Source organism: Bos indicus x Bos taurus, chromosome 14 (genome assembly GCF_003369695.1).
Source record: "Bos indicus x Bos taurus breed Angus x Brahman F1 hybrid chromosome 14, Bos_hybrid_MaternalHap_v2.0, whole genome shotgun sequence".
NCBI lineage: Eukaryota > Metazoa > Chordata > Mammalia > Artiodactyla > Bovidae > Bos > Bos indicus x Bos taurus.
The window spans coordinates 20,903,048-20,919,464 of NC_040089.1; the positions used below are offsets into that span (position 1 = coordinate 20,903,048).

The window sequence follows — 16,417 nt, forward strand, 5'->3', positions numbered from 1 at the left end:
AACACCGTTTGACAGTTTGTTGCAAAGTGAAATATTATGTTATACAACGGAGCATGCATATTCACAAGTATTTAGCCAAGAAAAACGAAAACATATGTTCATAGAAAAATATGTATAGGAGGTTTTAGTGAAGCTTTTATTTTTAATCACCAAAAATTAGAGCCAACCAACATGTCCTCAACATATGAATGGATAAACAGACTGTACTGCAACCATAAATGGAATACTCTTCAGTGATAAAAAGGAGTGATTGTCTCAATCGATGCAGAGAAAAGCATTTGACAAAATTCAACACTCTTCCTTGATAAAAATAACAAGCAGGGAACAAAAGTAAGCTACCTCAACATAATAAACACTTTAAATGAAAAACCCAGTGTTAATATCATACTCAGCAAAAAAAAGCTTTTTCACTAAGATCAAGAATAAGAAAAGGATGCCCACTTTTACCAGTTCTAATCAACATAGTATTGGAAGTTTTATCCAGTGCAACTATGAAAGGAAAGTAAATACATCAAAATTGGAAAATAAAAAAGATGATCTCTGTTCAGAGATGATGTAATTTCATTTTATTTTTTTGGATTTTAAATTTAAAAAAATGAGGCAGATAATAACCATGCTGTCAGATAATACATAAGAGTTATGCTGTGCTGTGAACCACATCTAAAAGTTTCTTTCACACTGACTTGATGGTGAAAGGCTGTTCAAAGATGTTTTATGTTCTTAAAGAAAGTATAATTTGATGCTCAGATACAGATTATTTTGTGGAATCTAAGATTGATTACAAAATTTTTTGCTTTCATATCAAAAATCAGCCTGTAATTAGCAATAAAAATGTCTTTTTGAGAGAATTACAGGTTGTGAAAATAAGGGAAAATACAGTTGTTTTTAAAGTGGTGTAGCTCAGATACTGAGTGAGAGACACAAAACCATGATTAGCATTATTTTTATTAACAAATATTGTATCCAGGGAAAGACTGAAGGCAAAAGGAAAAGAGGCTGGGCAGAGGAGGAGATGGTTGGATGGCATCACCCACTCCATGGACATAAGTTTGAGTGAATTCTGGGAGGTAGTGAAGGGCAGGGAAGCCTAGTATGCTGCCGTCCATGGGGTTGGGAAGAGTCAGAAACGACTTAGCAGCTGAACAACAACAACTATATCTAGTGTGCACTCACGTCTCTGGGATAAAACAATTGTACTGGAAATTATATTTGTCCCTGTGAAGATTTTATGGTCTGAGATACCAGGATCCACAAAGCAGAGCCCCAGTAGTACAAGGTACACTGCATCACATACACTGTACAATATCAGGCATTGTCAGGTGCTGGTGACAGACAATATACAACACTTGCTTCACTTGGAGAGTTTTATTCTTTCTCCCTATAATTACTTGTGTTCCATCCATTCAAATAATGTGAACTTTATGTTTATTGGGTAGCAAATACATCTGACCAGATCAGATGAAATTCAAACATTTTTCTCTTTCCCTATGGTGAACCTTGTGAGGCGACACATGAAAGATGAAAGGCTCTCCATTTAGTACTCTGGATGTCAGGAGGTAGATCTCAGCATCCCCCTGACATGTTTCCTCAACAACTGGGATGGTCATACACATCTCCCAGTTACTTCAGAAAGAGCTGGATAGTTAGTCTGGGAAATGTTAAGAATTCCTTCAGAGTTTCTTTGCCCAAGCAACGTCAAGGAGAATATGAGATGGTTCTTACTGGGGTCCTTGGCCAGGCACTGCTGCTGCTCTGTCCATTCTGTGGTTTCTGCTCAGTGATGAAAAAAAACAAAACAAAACAGGGTTCCTCCCAGCAGTGAATAGAAACAGGGCTGGACTGGAGTTCCAGCCCCATGTGCCACGTGGCACAGACTTGCTGATTGAGTCTCCTGTTTGTGAAACCCAGACGGGAATTGCCAGCCACGCTGGTGGGCGATGGCCCTGTGGGTCCAGTGGTCTGACTGTCCTCACCTCATCAATCTCCTTCCTCTCCGGGAGCTGTGCTGGGCAGGTGCTCTGTCTGGGGACACGGTTGCCCAGGTTGCTATGGAAACGGAGCCAGACTAGATGCAGGAGTAATAGCAGCCCTTCTCCTCTCATTACTCACAAGGTGAACCCTTCTCCTGCTCAGGACTCCAAATAGAGCTAAGCCGGTGGAGGGAGTATGAGGGGACGTCAGCCAGGAGGGGCAGGGGCAGGGAGCCCAGTGTTCCTCACCATCTGCATTTTAAGGGACGTGCTGGTGAGAATTACAGTCAGTGGTTTTCTCTGATACTGTTTCATTGGAAAGTACTCTCTGCAAGCTTATGTGCCCTTATTGAACCCTCATTCTTCTAAAATTTCTAACCGAACATAAGCCATTTCAATTTTATATCTCAAGTGACCAGCTTATAGATTTCTGAAATTGGCATTCATTGACCTGAATTTATTTAAAGAGATAGAGCTTAAAGTTCCTGTTGTTCAACCTTGGCTTCAGGGTCACATGAGACACATAGGATTCCCCATGGCCTCTGAGACAAGGCGGCTTTAAGACAAGACAGGCTAATGTCTGGGCACCGGCTGTGTTTCATGTATCGTCTTGATTAGTTCACCCTTTTGTGAACTGTCCTTGGGTTGAGATGATGGTGCCTGTTGGAGAGGGAGGGGTGAGTGTGAGGTCTGAGCCTGAAGCTGAGTGACTGACAGAGAGGTTCCCGAAGAGTCTGTCTTGGTTTCTGTTTTGTCATCCCATCACTGGTCACTTTGTCAGGTACCAGATGGCAGGACTGTCCTCTGGGACTTACTCTGTTGAAAAGAAGTAGAGTTCAAAGTAGAACAGGAGACTTGAGGGAGATTCCAGATGACAAAATAAAAAGGCAGTAAGTTGATACTCTTACTAAGGGCCACCCTTACACATTCTCAGTAATTTCAGATACGTCAGACAGGGACAGACATACACAGCTTCAAAATAAAGTGCCTGTGTTTTGCACAAGTTCATAACCATCTTCAGGGCTATAATCACCATGTCCCCACCATTTTGTGTGTGATAGATTCCTCTGAAGACTGAAATCTGAAGTAATCATGAAGTAATAAACTCTATTTTCCTTCATGTATTTAGCAGCATATAAGGATTATTTTCTCCCCACTCATTTAACACATTATATTTGAAACTCACATCTATTTTCAAGTATTTGAAATGACCATACGCCCAGAAAAATCACTGTTTTCTCATGGCAGGACAGCTGTATTTCTCCCTCTTGAATGTCTGTTTCCAGGAAGGTGCTGGCAGAGCCAGCAGTGGCCCCACAGCGCTGCTGACTGTACCAGAGCATTAATCCTGCTCTCCGCGTGCTCTGGGGAGCGGGGGCGGGGGTGTACCTAAAGTTCAAAGTGACATAAGAAATGATGCATGTGATAGAGTGAGATGAAAGACTACGGGAAGAAAGTGCACCAGCAACTCCACAGTGTTTACTTCCGAGTCCTGTGCTGCTGTGCAAACGTGTTGTGATGATGTGTGTAAACAAACACTTGCAGCTCCGGGCTTCAGCTGCTCTTCCAACGTGGGAGTCACCAAGTCCGTGCTGCTTCTCAGATCCTGACAATTCACTCCTGAGACAATCTCATACAGAGTTGTACAAAAATGAGGGAAAGTCTCTCCCTTCCTTCAAAAATTAGATAAAGCTTAGTTTTGAACCCATCTGTTCCAGATGACTTCTTAAAAATAAACTTTTTACCAATTTAAAATTTTTGTTAAACTGCCTAATAGAACATGAACTAGTCGGTTGACATACAACGTTAGAAAGCACAGTAAAATATTACTTGTGTCTTTGAAAAAATACTGCAATTAAAACAAATGCTGAAATAGTGTTACTATAGTGTATGAACTAGCTACCAATGTATTCTGCTTGTTAAGTTCAACTCATCTAGAATGTGGCATTTCACCCACTTTTATTACATAGAATCTTATTTTAATGAGGTCTTTTAAAGTGATGGAATTTTTAGTTATAGCTTCAAATATTACAGTAAAAGTGGATCAGGTGTTCTACATTCTCACCTCACTAAAGTAAATGATTTTTTCCATATTGAAATTCATCAATAGTTATTACTATATCCTGGTTATTAGAGCTGACATTGTTGTTTAGTCAACCTCCATTCTTATTTGTAATATTTGCCCAAATTGAAAACTTACTACATACTCGCACACTATTTTAGGGTGAAACTTTAGGAATTCAGAAGTACTAAAAATTTAGTAGTTCTCTTTAAAACATACAACTATATAAGCATTTTTGCTGTGATTTTTTTTTTTAATTTTATGAGAATGTAACATTCAGACTTGAAATGTCTATATAAGGGATCCTGTTGTACTTTTTGTGTATGTGGAATGTTTCCCACAAATTAAAATGCAGGAAAGGTGATGAGATGAATGAATGTGTGAGATTCACCCTCAGGAACGTCACAGCACCTTTCTCCAGCTGTGATGTCCACAGTAATCCAATCCCCCATCCCTTCCTCCATCTGTCTTCAGCTTTTCCATCACTGTTCAGTGTCACTTTATGGTAAGAGATGGTATTTCTAAGTTACTTCAGACTTCTTTCTTATTTTCCAGATTCCATGTGATACTTGCCTTCTCATGTTAATCCACCCACTACTTCCAGGGGTGACAGGATTTTCTGTATGCAGTTCTGCACCTCATTTTCCAGAGGGACAGTTCCGGCTGTCACACACGACTTACTGTCCAATCTGGTGGGCTACAGTCCCACCAGAGTCGTACAGAGTCGGACAGGACTTACACACACACGCACCGGCACCAGGGTTCGTGGGAACTATAGGCTCCGTCCTTGACCAGATGTCTCTTTCCTGAGAAGGCCCTGTCTCCACCCTGAACGCTGGCAGCACTCTGACCCCACCCGTCACCTGTAGGTATGGACACGCACACCTGTCCTCACAGAGAGGGGCGTGTGCCCCCCCACTGCTCCACAGATTCCCCTCAAATTTACATGTGAAAGTGGGAAGCCGAGGACCTAGTCCCACTCAAGAGAGCCCCATATAATAAGTACATTATTTCCCCCTACAGTTAGTATAAATAAAATGGTTATACAAGGAAACACTGTTTACTCAGTGTCCACAGGTCGTCACCATCTCAACATGGATAGTAAAGCTCGGTGTCATATCTAGTGCCAGCTTAGCTGTTTTGTCTGAAAAGAAGTTTGTTTAAGACCGTTCCTCAAAGTCATTCTCAATTTCCTTTTCCTCCAGAGGTCAGGACTCTAAGGAAATCATTTACTGCAGTTAACGACATATCAGCGGGGTGAGGCCAAAGTCAAAGGGAAGTCCTGTGTATGTGTGTGGTGTGTGTGTGTGGTGTGTGTGGTCTGTGTGTGTCTCTCTCTGTGTGGTTGGTCTGTGTGTGTGTGGTATGTGGAACCCACAGCAGGCTCACCCCCAAGACTAAACCCTCCCATCAGCTGTGCACTCTGAGTGGTGTTGACATGTCACTGCAGGTTCATAACTTGTATCAAATGTCCCACTCAGCTCGAGTGTGTTGACCACGGGGAGGCTGTACTTCTAGAGGGCTGGGGGCCCAAGTGAAATCTCTGCACTTTCCCCTCCAGTTGGCTAAGAACCTGAGACTGCCCTACAAAAATAAAGTCTTCAGAAAACAAAATGGTAAAATAACCTCCAGCTATGAGCATTTTTGGCTTCATACACCACAGCGGTGGTGGGCGGCTAAATATTTCCTCAGAATCTCCTGTGAATTTAGAATGGCCCCCGCGGGAAGGCAGAAGGACAGAGAACACAACAGGATTCTACGCAGTTTCCTGTCTAACAGACGGATGGAGTTTATGGACATTTAGGTCACAGTCCGAACAGTTATCTTGTCCTGGTTTAACAGAGTCAGCCTATACATATAGGAGTAGTTCCCTTTCCTTTTTCCATTTTTACTGATTGTCATCTTTTACCAACTTCTGTGTTTTGCTCATGTACTCACCCAAGGCAGTATGAGAGAAAAACTGTGCCAATATGTCATCTGATTAAAATGGACATTTGATTTGCAAAAAGAAATGTAAATGAATATGAAAACGATGATTGGATTTATTGGCGCTGATTTCCGATTGTGCAAGAAGATGACATTCTTCCTTATTCATGATGTGGAACCTGTATTTTCTACATGACAGTATCAGGCCAATTATCTCAATCCTGTTCTCTGAAAAGATGACTACTTCTGCATTAATTTTTTTAGCATACGTGCTGCTGAATCAAGCATGTGTTTCGCATTAATTAAGAAATGAGTATGTGTTGAGAACTTGAAGTTGTGGTTATCCAGAAAGACACCCATAACTGACCTTTTATTGAAAACAAACTCAAAGTTCCTTTGCTAGGGTAAGGTTTTATAATTTTTGAAAAGTTTTTATTTATCTCGATGGCATTTGAACAAAATTTCAAGACTCAAGTTTACCAATATAAAGCTTCAAAAGAAAAGCTCTTGCCCATTAGCTATTTCTGGGTCAACTATATTTAACTTATTCTACTTTGTTCTCTTAATTATACTTGAGATTCTCACAGTGTTGTTTTTTATTTAACATTGGATATTATGTATTGCACACTTGCTGTAGAATGTGTGCATTTAGTGGCTGCTTTCCACTGCCTCACACACTCCAGTGCACTTGTATAATAATTATATAATTATTACATGCCACTGTGAAACAAGCCAAATTCATAAATTCTTACTAAGCTAAAAACTAAAAAAAAAAAAGAAGAAGAATGGGAACTTTGCATGGGATTATCGTGAATCCATGGGAAAGTAGAAGAGAACTGATATCCTCACAGTTTTATGTCCGGAGGTGTCCATGATACACCATCTTCCTCCAGTTCAGCTAATCTTGTATTTATTTGTTGATATTAAATCAAAGCCAGTTGATCACTATACATTACTTTGTATCTGTGATATTCCACACTAAACTCACTTAATAACTCACCATGCAGTGATGTCTATAGGCTCTTAAGGATTTTCTATATTCAAAAATCATGTTACCTCTGAATAATGTGTTTCATTTCTTCTATTCAATTTTAATGATTTTTATTAGCTCTGTTCTTGCCTTATTACAGTAAAACCTGAAGAAAGATTAAGGAGAAATGAAATTGGTGGCCATTTTTGTCTCATTTCTGATCTCAAAGAGAAATGTCTCAGTAATTCACCATTAGCTGTGATGTTTCTTATACACTTTCTGTGTATCTCTTTATAATATGAAGGATACTTCTTTGTACATTCAATTTTCTATGAGCTTTTATCAAATGAATCGAATGAATGTAATCAAAGTCTTCTTTGTATCTATTAAAATGATTATATAATTTTCTTCATTTTAAAAATTTCCTACTTTTAACATGATGCTATGTATTATTTGTGTGTGTGTGTGTGTGTGTGTGTGTGTGTGTGTGTATGTGTGTCTGTGTGTGTGTATCTTATTTAATGCTCAGACTGGCTTAATGTTATTGTTCTGTCCTCAGGTCAGGGTTAGGGCCAATCCAGCAAAGTTGTTTATGCTATTTTGCTTTTTATTTCTATAATTTCATTTGATTTGGGGGGCTTCCCCAGTTGGCTGAGCGGTAAACAATCCCCCTGCAATGCAGGAGATGCAGTCTGGGTCTCTGGGTTGGGAGATCCCCTGGAGGAGGAAATGGCAACCTACTCCAGTATTCTTGCCAGGGAAATCCCATGGACAGAGGAGCCTGGTGGGCTACAGTCTATGGGGTCTCAAAGAGTTGGACACAACTGAAGCGACTTAACATGCATATAGCACATAGAGACCAGAAGTCATTCTAAACCATTTTCATAGTCAGTTCTTTAATGATTTTATGATGATCATTTTTCTATAAGTTTAATAACAAATTATGTCCCCGTGGTTATTAACTGCTTCTTCACTATTTACTCTTAATTCTCTTCTTAGTCTATGTGAGTTTTTAAAATTATAGATATACATATCTTTTCTAGATATGTTTGCTATAAATAATCCTCAGCTTTATGAACTTCTTTTAATATTGCTAACATTTGGCTTGTTATAATATTTTGATAAATGACTATAATTTAACTGGTAGAAATAGACATAGTAATTCTATAATTTGGAAAGTGTGGAGAGTTGTTCTATATTTTCAGAGAAAGAGAAGAAAATATGCAATGATATAATGGAAAAGCAATACCTATTTATTCTTTGCGAACGTGTGTGAGTGCACTGGAACAATTTAATTAGAATTAGCACTCTGGTCAACATCTGCAGGGTAATTTTCTCATAGATCTCCAAATAGTGCATCATGGATGTTCAATGAATATTCAGTAAATTCATAAATATAGATCTTTCTGTAGACCTAAGATAGACCATAAACTCAAGAGAGTCTTGATGAATGTAAATGAAGGGCCATCACATCCTGTGTGAACAGGGACACAGAATGGTGGGGGAGGGAGGCTGTGAAGGCTGAGTGCCTGCAGCTTAGCTCATTCATCCTGTGCACCTCCCACTGAATGTTTGCAGCCACATCACAAGATGTGAGAGCTGGAAAAGACCACCCAGTACTTTAAGCTGCTGCAATCACAGAAATGTTTGCTGACACACTGATAGTGGTATCATTTTTATTATGTTTTCTATTAGGTTCAAGTTCTTCGGAATGCTGGAGAAGAGGTCACCCTGACAGTCTCATTCTTGAAACGAGCACCCGCTTTCCTCAAACTGTCACTGAACGAAGACTGTGCATGTAAGCATTTGTGAAGGATAGGTAAAATGCTCAAGTCATGCTTGCTTTCTGAACCATTATTTCCTGACAGTAATTAGTAGCTTCTTTTCAAAGTTGGGATTTCTACCTGAATACAAACATTTTGTCTTGATGTCACAAAGCGTTCAATTAACCTTTCTCCAAAGGGAACAGCTGTTGGTTTTGTTTCAAAATGTATTCACATTTAGCTATTTTCCAACTATAATTGGGGAAACATTATTTATTTTAAAATTGTCATATTAAATATATACATTTTGTATCTCTATTGAATTTCATTCATAATGTTTGATGAATATATATTCTCTAAGTAGAAAGCAATATACTCTTATTCAACTACTGAATTTACTAAATAAACATTTACACTTAATCTGTCCTGATGAAAATATGGAGATTGAAGGAAGCCCTGGTCTATGTGAAAATGCAATAATTTTCATAAGAGCTACTTAAAAATTTCCATATCTATTTGAACATTATGAAATGAAATGCATACATCTTACAGGTTTTGCTAAAATCAAATAAGAGTATATTTTTAATGAAGTTTACATGAAATGAAATGCAAAGATCCTCAATTCTCAATTGGATCAGTTTTGACAAACACATGTTTGCTTAGTCCACATGCATATAGCTCATAAAATGGTTCTGCTGTGCATCTTCCTATAAATAACGTTCCCACAAAAAACCACTGACTTGATTTCTTGCCATCAAGTATTATTTTTGCTTCTTTTAGAATTTTATGTAATGTAATCAAGCTGTTTTTATTTTTTTACATCTGGCTTCTTTCATAATGAACCATCTCATGTTACATATTTTCAGAACTTTTTTTTTACATTGTTGCATAGTGTTCCACTTGTGACTGTAGTAAAGTTGGGTAATACATTTTCCTGCTTATAGGCAAACAGTTTCCGGTGTTTTGCTATTGTAAAGAAAACTGCTATAAACAATCCTGTACAATGATGGAGAGTCTTAGTATTTTATGTCACTACTATAACTGGTACTGTAAGTACCTAGGAGTGGAATTGCTGAGTGACAAGACAGATGTGCAAGTAACTTGCTGACAAACTGCCAAATCTATTTCTAAGATGGGCATATATTTACAGATCTCTCAGTGTCCACTCCAGTGTGGGTGAGAGTTTTGGTTGCTCTGTATTAATGCAATATGTGATGGTCACAATTTCTTCAGCTGTTCTCTTGAGTGTCTGGTGGTATAAGATTGAAATTTCAATTTGCATTTCTCTGAAGACTGATGATGATTTGCTCCTTGTCGTGTGCTATTTGCATCTCTTATTTTGTGATGTGTCTTTCCCCCCTATTTCTATTGGTATGCCTTTATATTATCACATTGCAGGAGAATACAAGACTGCTTATAAGCCTTTTGTTAGTTATGTGTGTTACAAACATTTCACTCATTTTGTGCATGACTGTATTTTTTACCCAAGGTGTCTCAGTTTGTACAACTCTTTGTGAGAGTTTGATTTTATTTTTATAAGATCTAATTTATCATTTTGTTGTTGTTTTTGTTGTATATGCTTTTAGTTTTCTGTATCTTCTCTAAAAAATATTTGCCTACCCCTTGGTAGCAAGGATCTTTCCCTACATTTTTGCAAGCAGCTTTTCAGCTTGATTTTTTGAAAATAGATTTATTTATTTATTTGGCTGTTCCTGCACACAGGATCTTTGATCTTTGTTGAGGCATCTGGGACCTAGTTTCCTCCATGCAGGATCCAACCTGGGCCCTATACATTGGGAGCATGGAGTCTTAGCCACTGGATCACCAGGGGAGTGCCTATAACATTGATTTCTATGTTTAAGTTTATAATCTCTCTTATAGTAATAACATTTTGGTTCTGAAGTAGGAATCAAGAATGAAGGAATCACCATCTTATTTCCATTAATTTATGCATACTGTATTCTTTCAACAAAACCACAGTGTTGATCATTGCTGCTGCTGCTGCTAAGTCGCTTCAGTCGTGTCCGACTCTGTGCGACCCCAAAGATGGCAGCCCACCAGACTCCCCTGTCCCTGGGATTCTCCAGGCAAGAACACTGGAGTGGGTTGCCATTTCCTCCTCTAATGCAGGAAAGTGAAAAGTGAAAGTGAAGTAGCTCAGTCGTGTCCGACTCTTAGCGACCCCATGGACTGTAGCCCACCAGGCTCCTCCATCCATGGGATTTTCCAGGCAAGAGTACTGGAGTGGGGTGCCATTGCCTTCTCCGAAGTTGATCATTGCAGCTTTATACTACTTTAAAAAGTCATCCAGGGTAGGTTCTTCAACTTTGCAATATTTCAAGCTATTTCAATTTGTGTTCAGCTATTCTAGATCCTTGCATTGCTGCGTACATTTTATAAATAGCATATCAATTTCCATATAAAAAGCTATTATGATTTTGAATGTGACTAGATTGAATTGATAAACAATTAGTATACTTAACACCTTAACAACTTTAAATCTTTCATTCCACAAACATATCTTTCCATCTCTTTATATTTTTTTTCTGTCAATATTTTAGTGTTTCCAATGGGAAAGTATATCATATCTTTCATTAAATTTAAGTCTTTTATATTTTTGTATTTTAGTGTAAATAATATTTTAAATATTTAATTTTCCAATTATCGGTTGCTAACATACAAAAAACAAGCATTTTTATATATTGACATTTTACAGCATAGCTTAATTTCCTTACTAATTCTAATAAGATTTTTTGTGCTTTGTAAAAATTTTTCTACATATGAAGTTATGTCATCTACAAATAGTGAGTTTTGCTTGTCTCTTTCCAAGCTATATTTCTTTAATTCCTTGTTTTTTCTTGATTATGCACATAGTAATGGGGTGGTCCTCTAGTAATGTGTTGAATGAAGTCCTGAGTGCAGATGTCCTTCCCCCTTGCAAGATACTGGTGGACACCATCCAGCTTCTCACTGTTAAGTGTGCCATCAGCTGTGGGTGCTCATAGTTGCCCTTTTTATTATTAATTTACTTAATTTATTTTTAATCAGAGGAAAATTTCTTTACAGTGTTGTGTTGGTTTCTGCCATACAACAATACAGATACAGATCAGCCATAATTATACATAATTCCCCTCCCTCTTAAGCCTCCCTCCCTCCCCATCCCACCCCTATAGGTCGTCACAGAGCACCAGGCTGGGCTCCCCGTGTTGTTCAGCCGCTTCCCACTAGCTGTCTACTTTGCACATGGTAGTGTGTGTATGTTGGTGCTACTTTCTCCCATCATCCCACTCTTTCCTTTCCCCACCGTGTCCACAAGTCTCTTCTCTACGTCTGTGTCTCCATTCCTGTCCTACAAATAGGTTCACCTGTACCACTTTTCTGGATTTCACATATATGCGTTAATAGACAATATTTGTCTTTCTTTCTCTGACTTACTTTGCTCTGTATAACACAGGTGCCTTTTATTGGGCTAGAATAGAAAGTGAAAGTCGCTCAGTCATGTCCAGCTCTTTGTGACCCCATGGACTATACAGTCCATAGACTTCTCCAGGCCAGAATACTGGAGTGAGTAGCCATTCCTGTCTTCAGGGGATCTTTCCAACCCAGATGTCGAACCCAAGTCTCCCACATTGCAGGTGGATTCTTTACCAGCTGAGCCACTAGGGAAGCCCCAGTTAAAATATAGGCACCCTTCTAATCCTGGTTACTGAAGATATTTCTTTTTCTTTCTTTGTTTTAGAAGTTAATGTTGAATTGTGTCAAATATGTTTTTCATCCATTGAGATACTACATTAAAAAATTTTTTTCTGTTGATATGGTAACTTTTTAAAAGTTGATTTTGAATGCCAAATAAAGCTTGCATCCCTAGGATAAACACCATGATCATGCTGTATCTTTATAGATATATTACAGGTTTTAATTTGTAAAGTATTGTTATTATTTTTTAATCTATGTTCATTAAAGATTTCCAGATGTATTTTCCTGTGATGTTTTAGTGGGATTTTGGTACCAAGATTATATATCTTTGAAGCAATTACTAAATTGTAAAATCTTAGAAAATCACAAGTCTTTATTTTATATTACTCATCTTTAAAAATAGATATTTGTAGTTTTCTCATGAGGATCTAATATGAACTATTTTAGTTGTAAATTGATTGCATGTCAATGAAGGTGCTCCCAGTGACAGTGTACACAGAAAGAGTGATTGTGAAGACAGAGTACTTACAAACTTTGCATTATGGAAAATTATGGTAAACATACACGAGATTTGCTAGTACATTAGTACAAAAAATTAAGTAGGACTTCGTAGCCAAACAAAATCTTGCACCATTTTAAGTATGGTCCATAAGAATAGGTCTCTTCGGGTAATAAAGTAAAATACTATTTTTATAAGGTTGAATGCTTCCCTTAATAAAACCTTAATGCTTCTGAAATCAAAGATAAATATTTGCAGGTCTCTTTTAGGATCCACTTTAGGTTTTCATTTTTATTTTTGTTTTCTTCCAAAACTCTGGCTTTGACATAAATAAAACAGAGATAATTTTACTCCCTGGCTTGCATGATACCTGAAGTGACCTGAAGTTCACGGGACAGAAGATGTCCATGCAGAGCAGGTGGGCTTCTAACCAGCAATGCTCTGACTCTTCCCGCAGGTGCACCGAGCGACCAGAGCAGCGGCACCTCCTCCCCGCTCTGTGACAGCGGCCTGCACCTCAACTACCATCCCAACAACACAGTAAGATGCCCAGGGCATGGTCCCCACTAATGACGAGGGAACCTAGACAAAGCCCAGGGTACACGGAGTTAGAATTTGCTCAAACTGCTCTGGGACCTGGCTTCTCTGACAGACTTGAAATCCTTGGCTGCTTTATTTTTTCAGAATTATGCTAATCCAGGGAGGAGGTAAATAAGGAGGTCTGTTATTTTTTTAATGTCATTTTTCTCCTCTCAGGTCTGCACTAAGCCCTTTGTAAGCTGTAGAGACTTAACTTTGAAAGAACATCATAAATCATTTTATAACATGGCATCTTGTATGTAATTTGACATAATTTGTTATCATTTGAAATTATTTTTCATTTGAAATTATTTCACAAAAAGTAGCTATATAATTTGTGATATATTAGGATTTCTTAGCCACCTTCACACCCACCAGGGAATTAATGCAAAGTGATAAAGATGAAAATCTAATCTACACATTGTGTAAAATGTGAGGGATGTTAAACTAGATCTGTATTTAATAATTGATAAAATCAGCATGTTGGTTTTATACACATTTAATAAAGTGCTGATTTTTATTTACCACCTGTACTTTGGAGTAAGCAGTTCTTTTTCTTTTATAAATATTTTGAACTTCCTTGTATTTCACCCTTTGAAACATGCACACATTCTAAAGACAAAACGAATCCTTCCGGTTAAATGTAAGATGGTCATTACCCCTGTGCTCACAAACGTGAAGAGAAGCAGAGCTCACTTACGAAGAATTTTATTTTTCTATTCCAAGTATTAGGATGTATAAGACGTGGAGCTTCTTCTGACCTGTATGATTCACTCTCCATTGGAAATTCTTGACCTCACGGTGGCATTTCACTTCAAAGTCCTCCTTCTGAACATCTTCATGCCTCTGGCCTCAGTGCACTGAACTGCAAAGCGTCAGTCTCAGCCAAGTCCAGCAGGCTCCCAGTCGTTTTCCTTTGCCTTTTTTGTTCTGAAAGAGGACCATTGGCACCACCAGGGTCGTCTCTCCAAGAGTAAACCAACCACATCCGGTACTTCACTGCCCTTCTCTCTCACTCCTGTCACCAGAGAAGTAATTGTCACACGGTGGAGAATATCTAAAATGTGGTCTTCAGAAGGCGGCAAGGTCTGAATGACTCAAACAATGAGCGCATGTGTATGAAGTGAATACAGGCGTCGGTCCGCGCGCCCGTCAGCTCCATCTCGCCGCCGCAGCCCAGCTTCCACCTCCTGCATGCTCTCATCCATCCCTGCGGTCAACATGCTCGTGACGCCTCTGCTGTCTTTCGGGTCCTTTCACGGGTGGTGCCTTGACCCCCACAGCTGTGAGTCGACCGCCTCCCCTCTGAAAGGAGCCTCTGCCTGGAATCAGGGCTCAGTGCCCCATCCCCACTGTGGCTGCAGCCAGGGATGCAGACATGGGGCACTGAGCAGCCCTCCAGCCTTGGCAGGCAGGCGATACAGTGTCCACCCCGCCCGTCAGGAGCCCACATCCTGCCAGGTTCCCTCCTCATCCCCTTCTCCGGAGACCTCCCCCATCTGTCCCTCACATCAGAGCCTCCATCTCTGCTCTCTCCTGAGAGGGGGGAAGAGCTGTTCTTCTGCAGAGCTGAACAAGCTGGGTGACACGTTATTCTAGTCCCTGCCCCATACCCGTGGACCCCTCTGTAATAAGGAGACGGAAAGAGGAAGGTCAGTGGGTGGGAGCCATTCAGGCTGCTTTATTCTCTTCCCATTACATACACAGCAGTGACTGTGGATTGAGTTCACCACTTGTGCCTCAGTGTGGAGCTGGAGTCAGTGTTTTCCTTACAAATACCTGACTGCGTTAAGGAAACCACTCAGCAATTCCACAGCACAACTGTTCCAAATAAATCCAACTGTCAAATCTTTAAAAACTCCATCATCATAAACTTTTCTTTCTGAGTTATGTCTTTCCACTTCAAGAGGCATGTTTGATTTCCATTTTTAGCGTTAGGATTGAACGTTGTTTGACTTTGCTAAGGATCTTTAGGGCTTCACAGGTGGTGCTAATAGTAACAAACCTGTCTGCCAAGCAGGAGAGGTAAGATGAAGGTTTGATTCCTGGGTCCTGAAGATTCCCTGGAGGAGGGCATAGCAAACCACTCCAATATTCTTTCCTGGAGAATCCTATGGACAGGGAAGACTGGTGGGCTACAGTCCATAGGGTTGCAAAGAGTCGGACACGACTGAAATGACTTATCACACACATGCATGCAAGGATCTTTAAAGGAATTAATAACACTTGCAATGTTTTAGACAATAAGAATCAAGACACATATAAATTAAAATACAATAAAAGTAAAGACAATTATTGCATTGCATCTCAATCAAATGGATATTTACTGAGAACCTACCATGTGGGGATCTGTCTAGGTGCCATGGGAAACAGTTAATTATGGTTCCTGACCCCAAAATGTTTAAACCCAAAATCTACAGGCAAATGTGTGAAATAAACTGTAACATTAGCAGAAAAAGAACAGTGGACATTAGCATCCTAATATCAGAGAAAGGTCTGCTAGAGACTATGAATATCTGACTTAATTTAAATCATCCAGAATTGGGAGACTTCATACCAAACTTGAGGCTGCTCAGGAATTAGTGGGTCACGCAGACTTGGTGGCCAGTTTGGGGAATGGAGTATGGTCTACTCAGAGATTCATAAGATTAGGAGCCTGTGTCCTTCTGGCTTGTCACTGATAATGAGGTACCTGGGAACCTGGACAGCAGGGTGCCTTGTGGCACATGTTCCTGGAACGTGCATTGTGGAGTCAGGTCCCTAGGAGAAGCATCAGTCCTGGCTGTGTCTAGTCCTCACTTCTGTCCCAGCCCAGGGATGCTGTGTTCAGTTCCTGCGGCATATTTATTTTCTGAAGCAGATTTTGAGTAAGCAGATACTGTTTGAGTTTCCTGAAACATGGCCTACGTATTTAAGACAACATTTGAAACATAAGAGAAAATAACACCTGAT

General features: G+C 39.4%; 1 protein-coding gene across 1 annotated transcript in view; it reads left to right on the forward strand.

Moving 5' to 3' along the window:
* SNTG1 (syntrophin gamma 1) overlaps positions 1 to 16,417 on the forward strand; it is a 422,503-nt gene that overhangs the window by 313,402 nt on the left and 92,684 nt on the right. The window contains exons 10-11 of the mRNA XM_027560956.1: positions 8,624 to 8,726; positions 13,344 to 13,426. Of these exons, the coding sequence (XP_027416757.1) occupies positions 8,624 to 8,726; positions 13,344 to 13,426 (186 nt within the window). The remainder of the gene's footprint in view (positions 1 to 8,623; positions 8,727 to 13,343; positions 13,427 to 16,417) is intronic.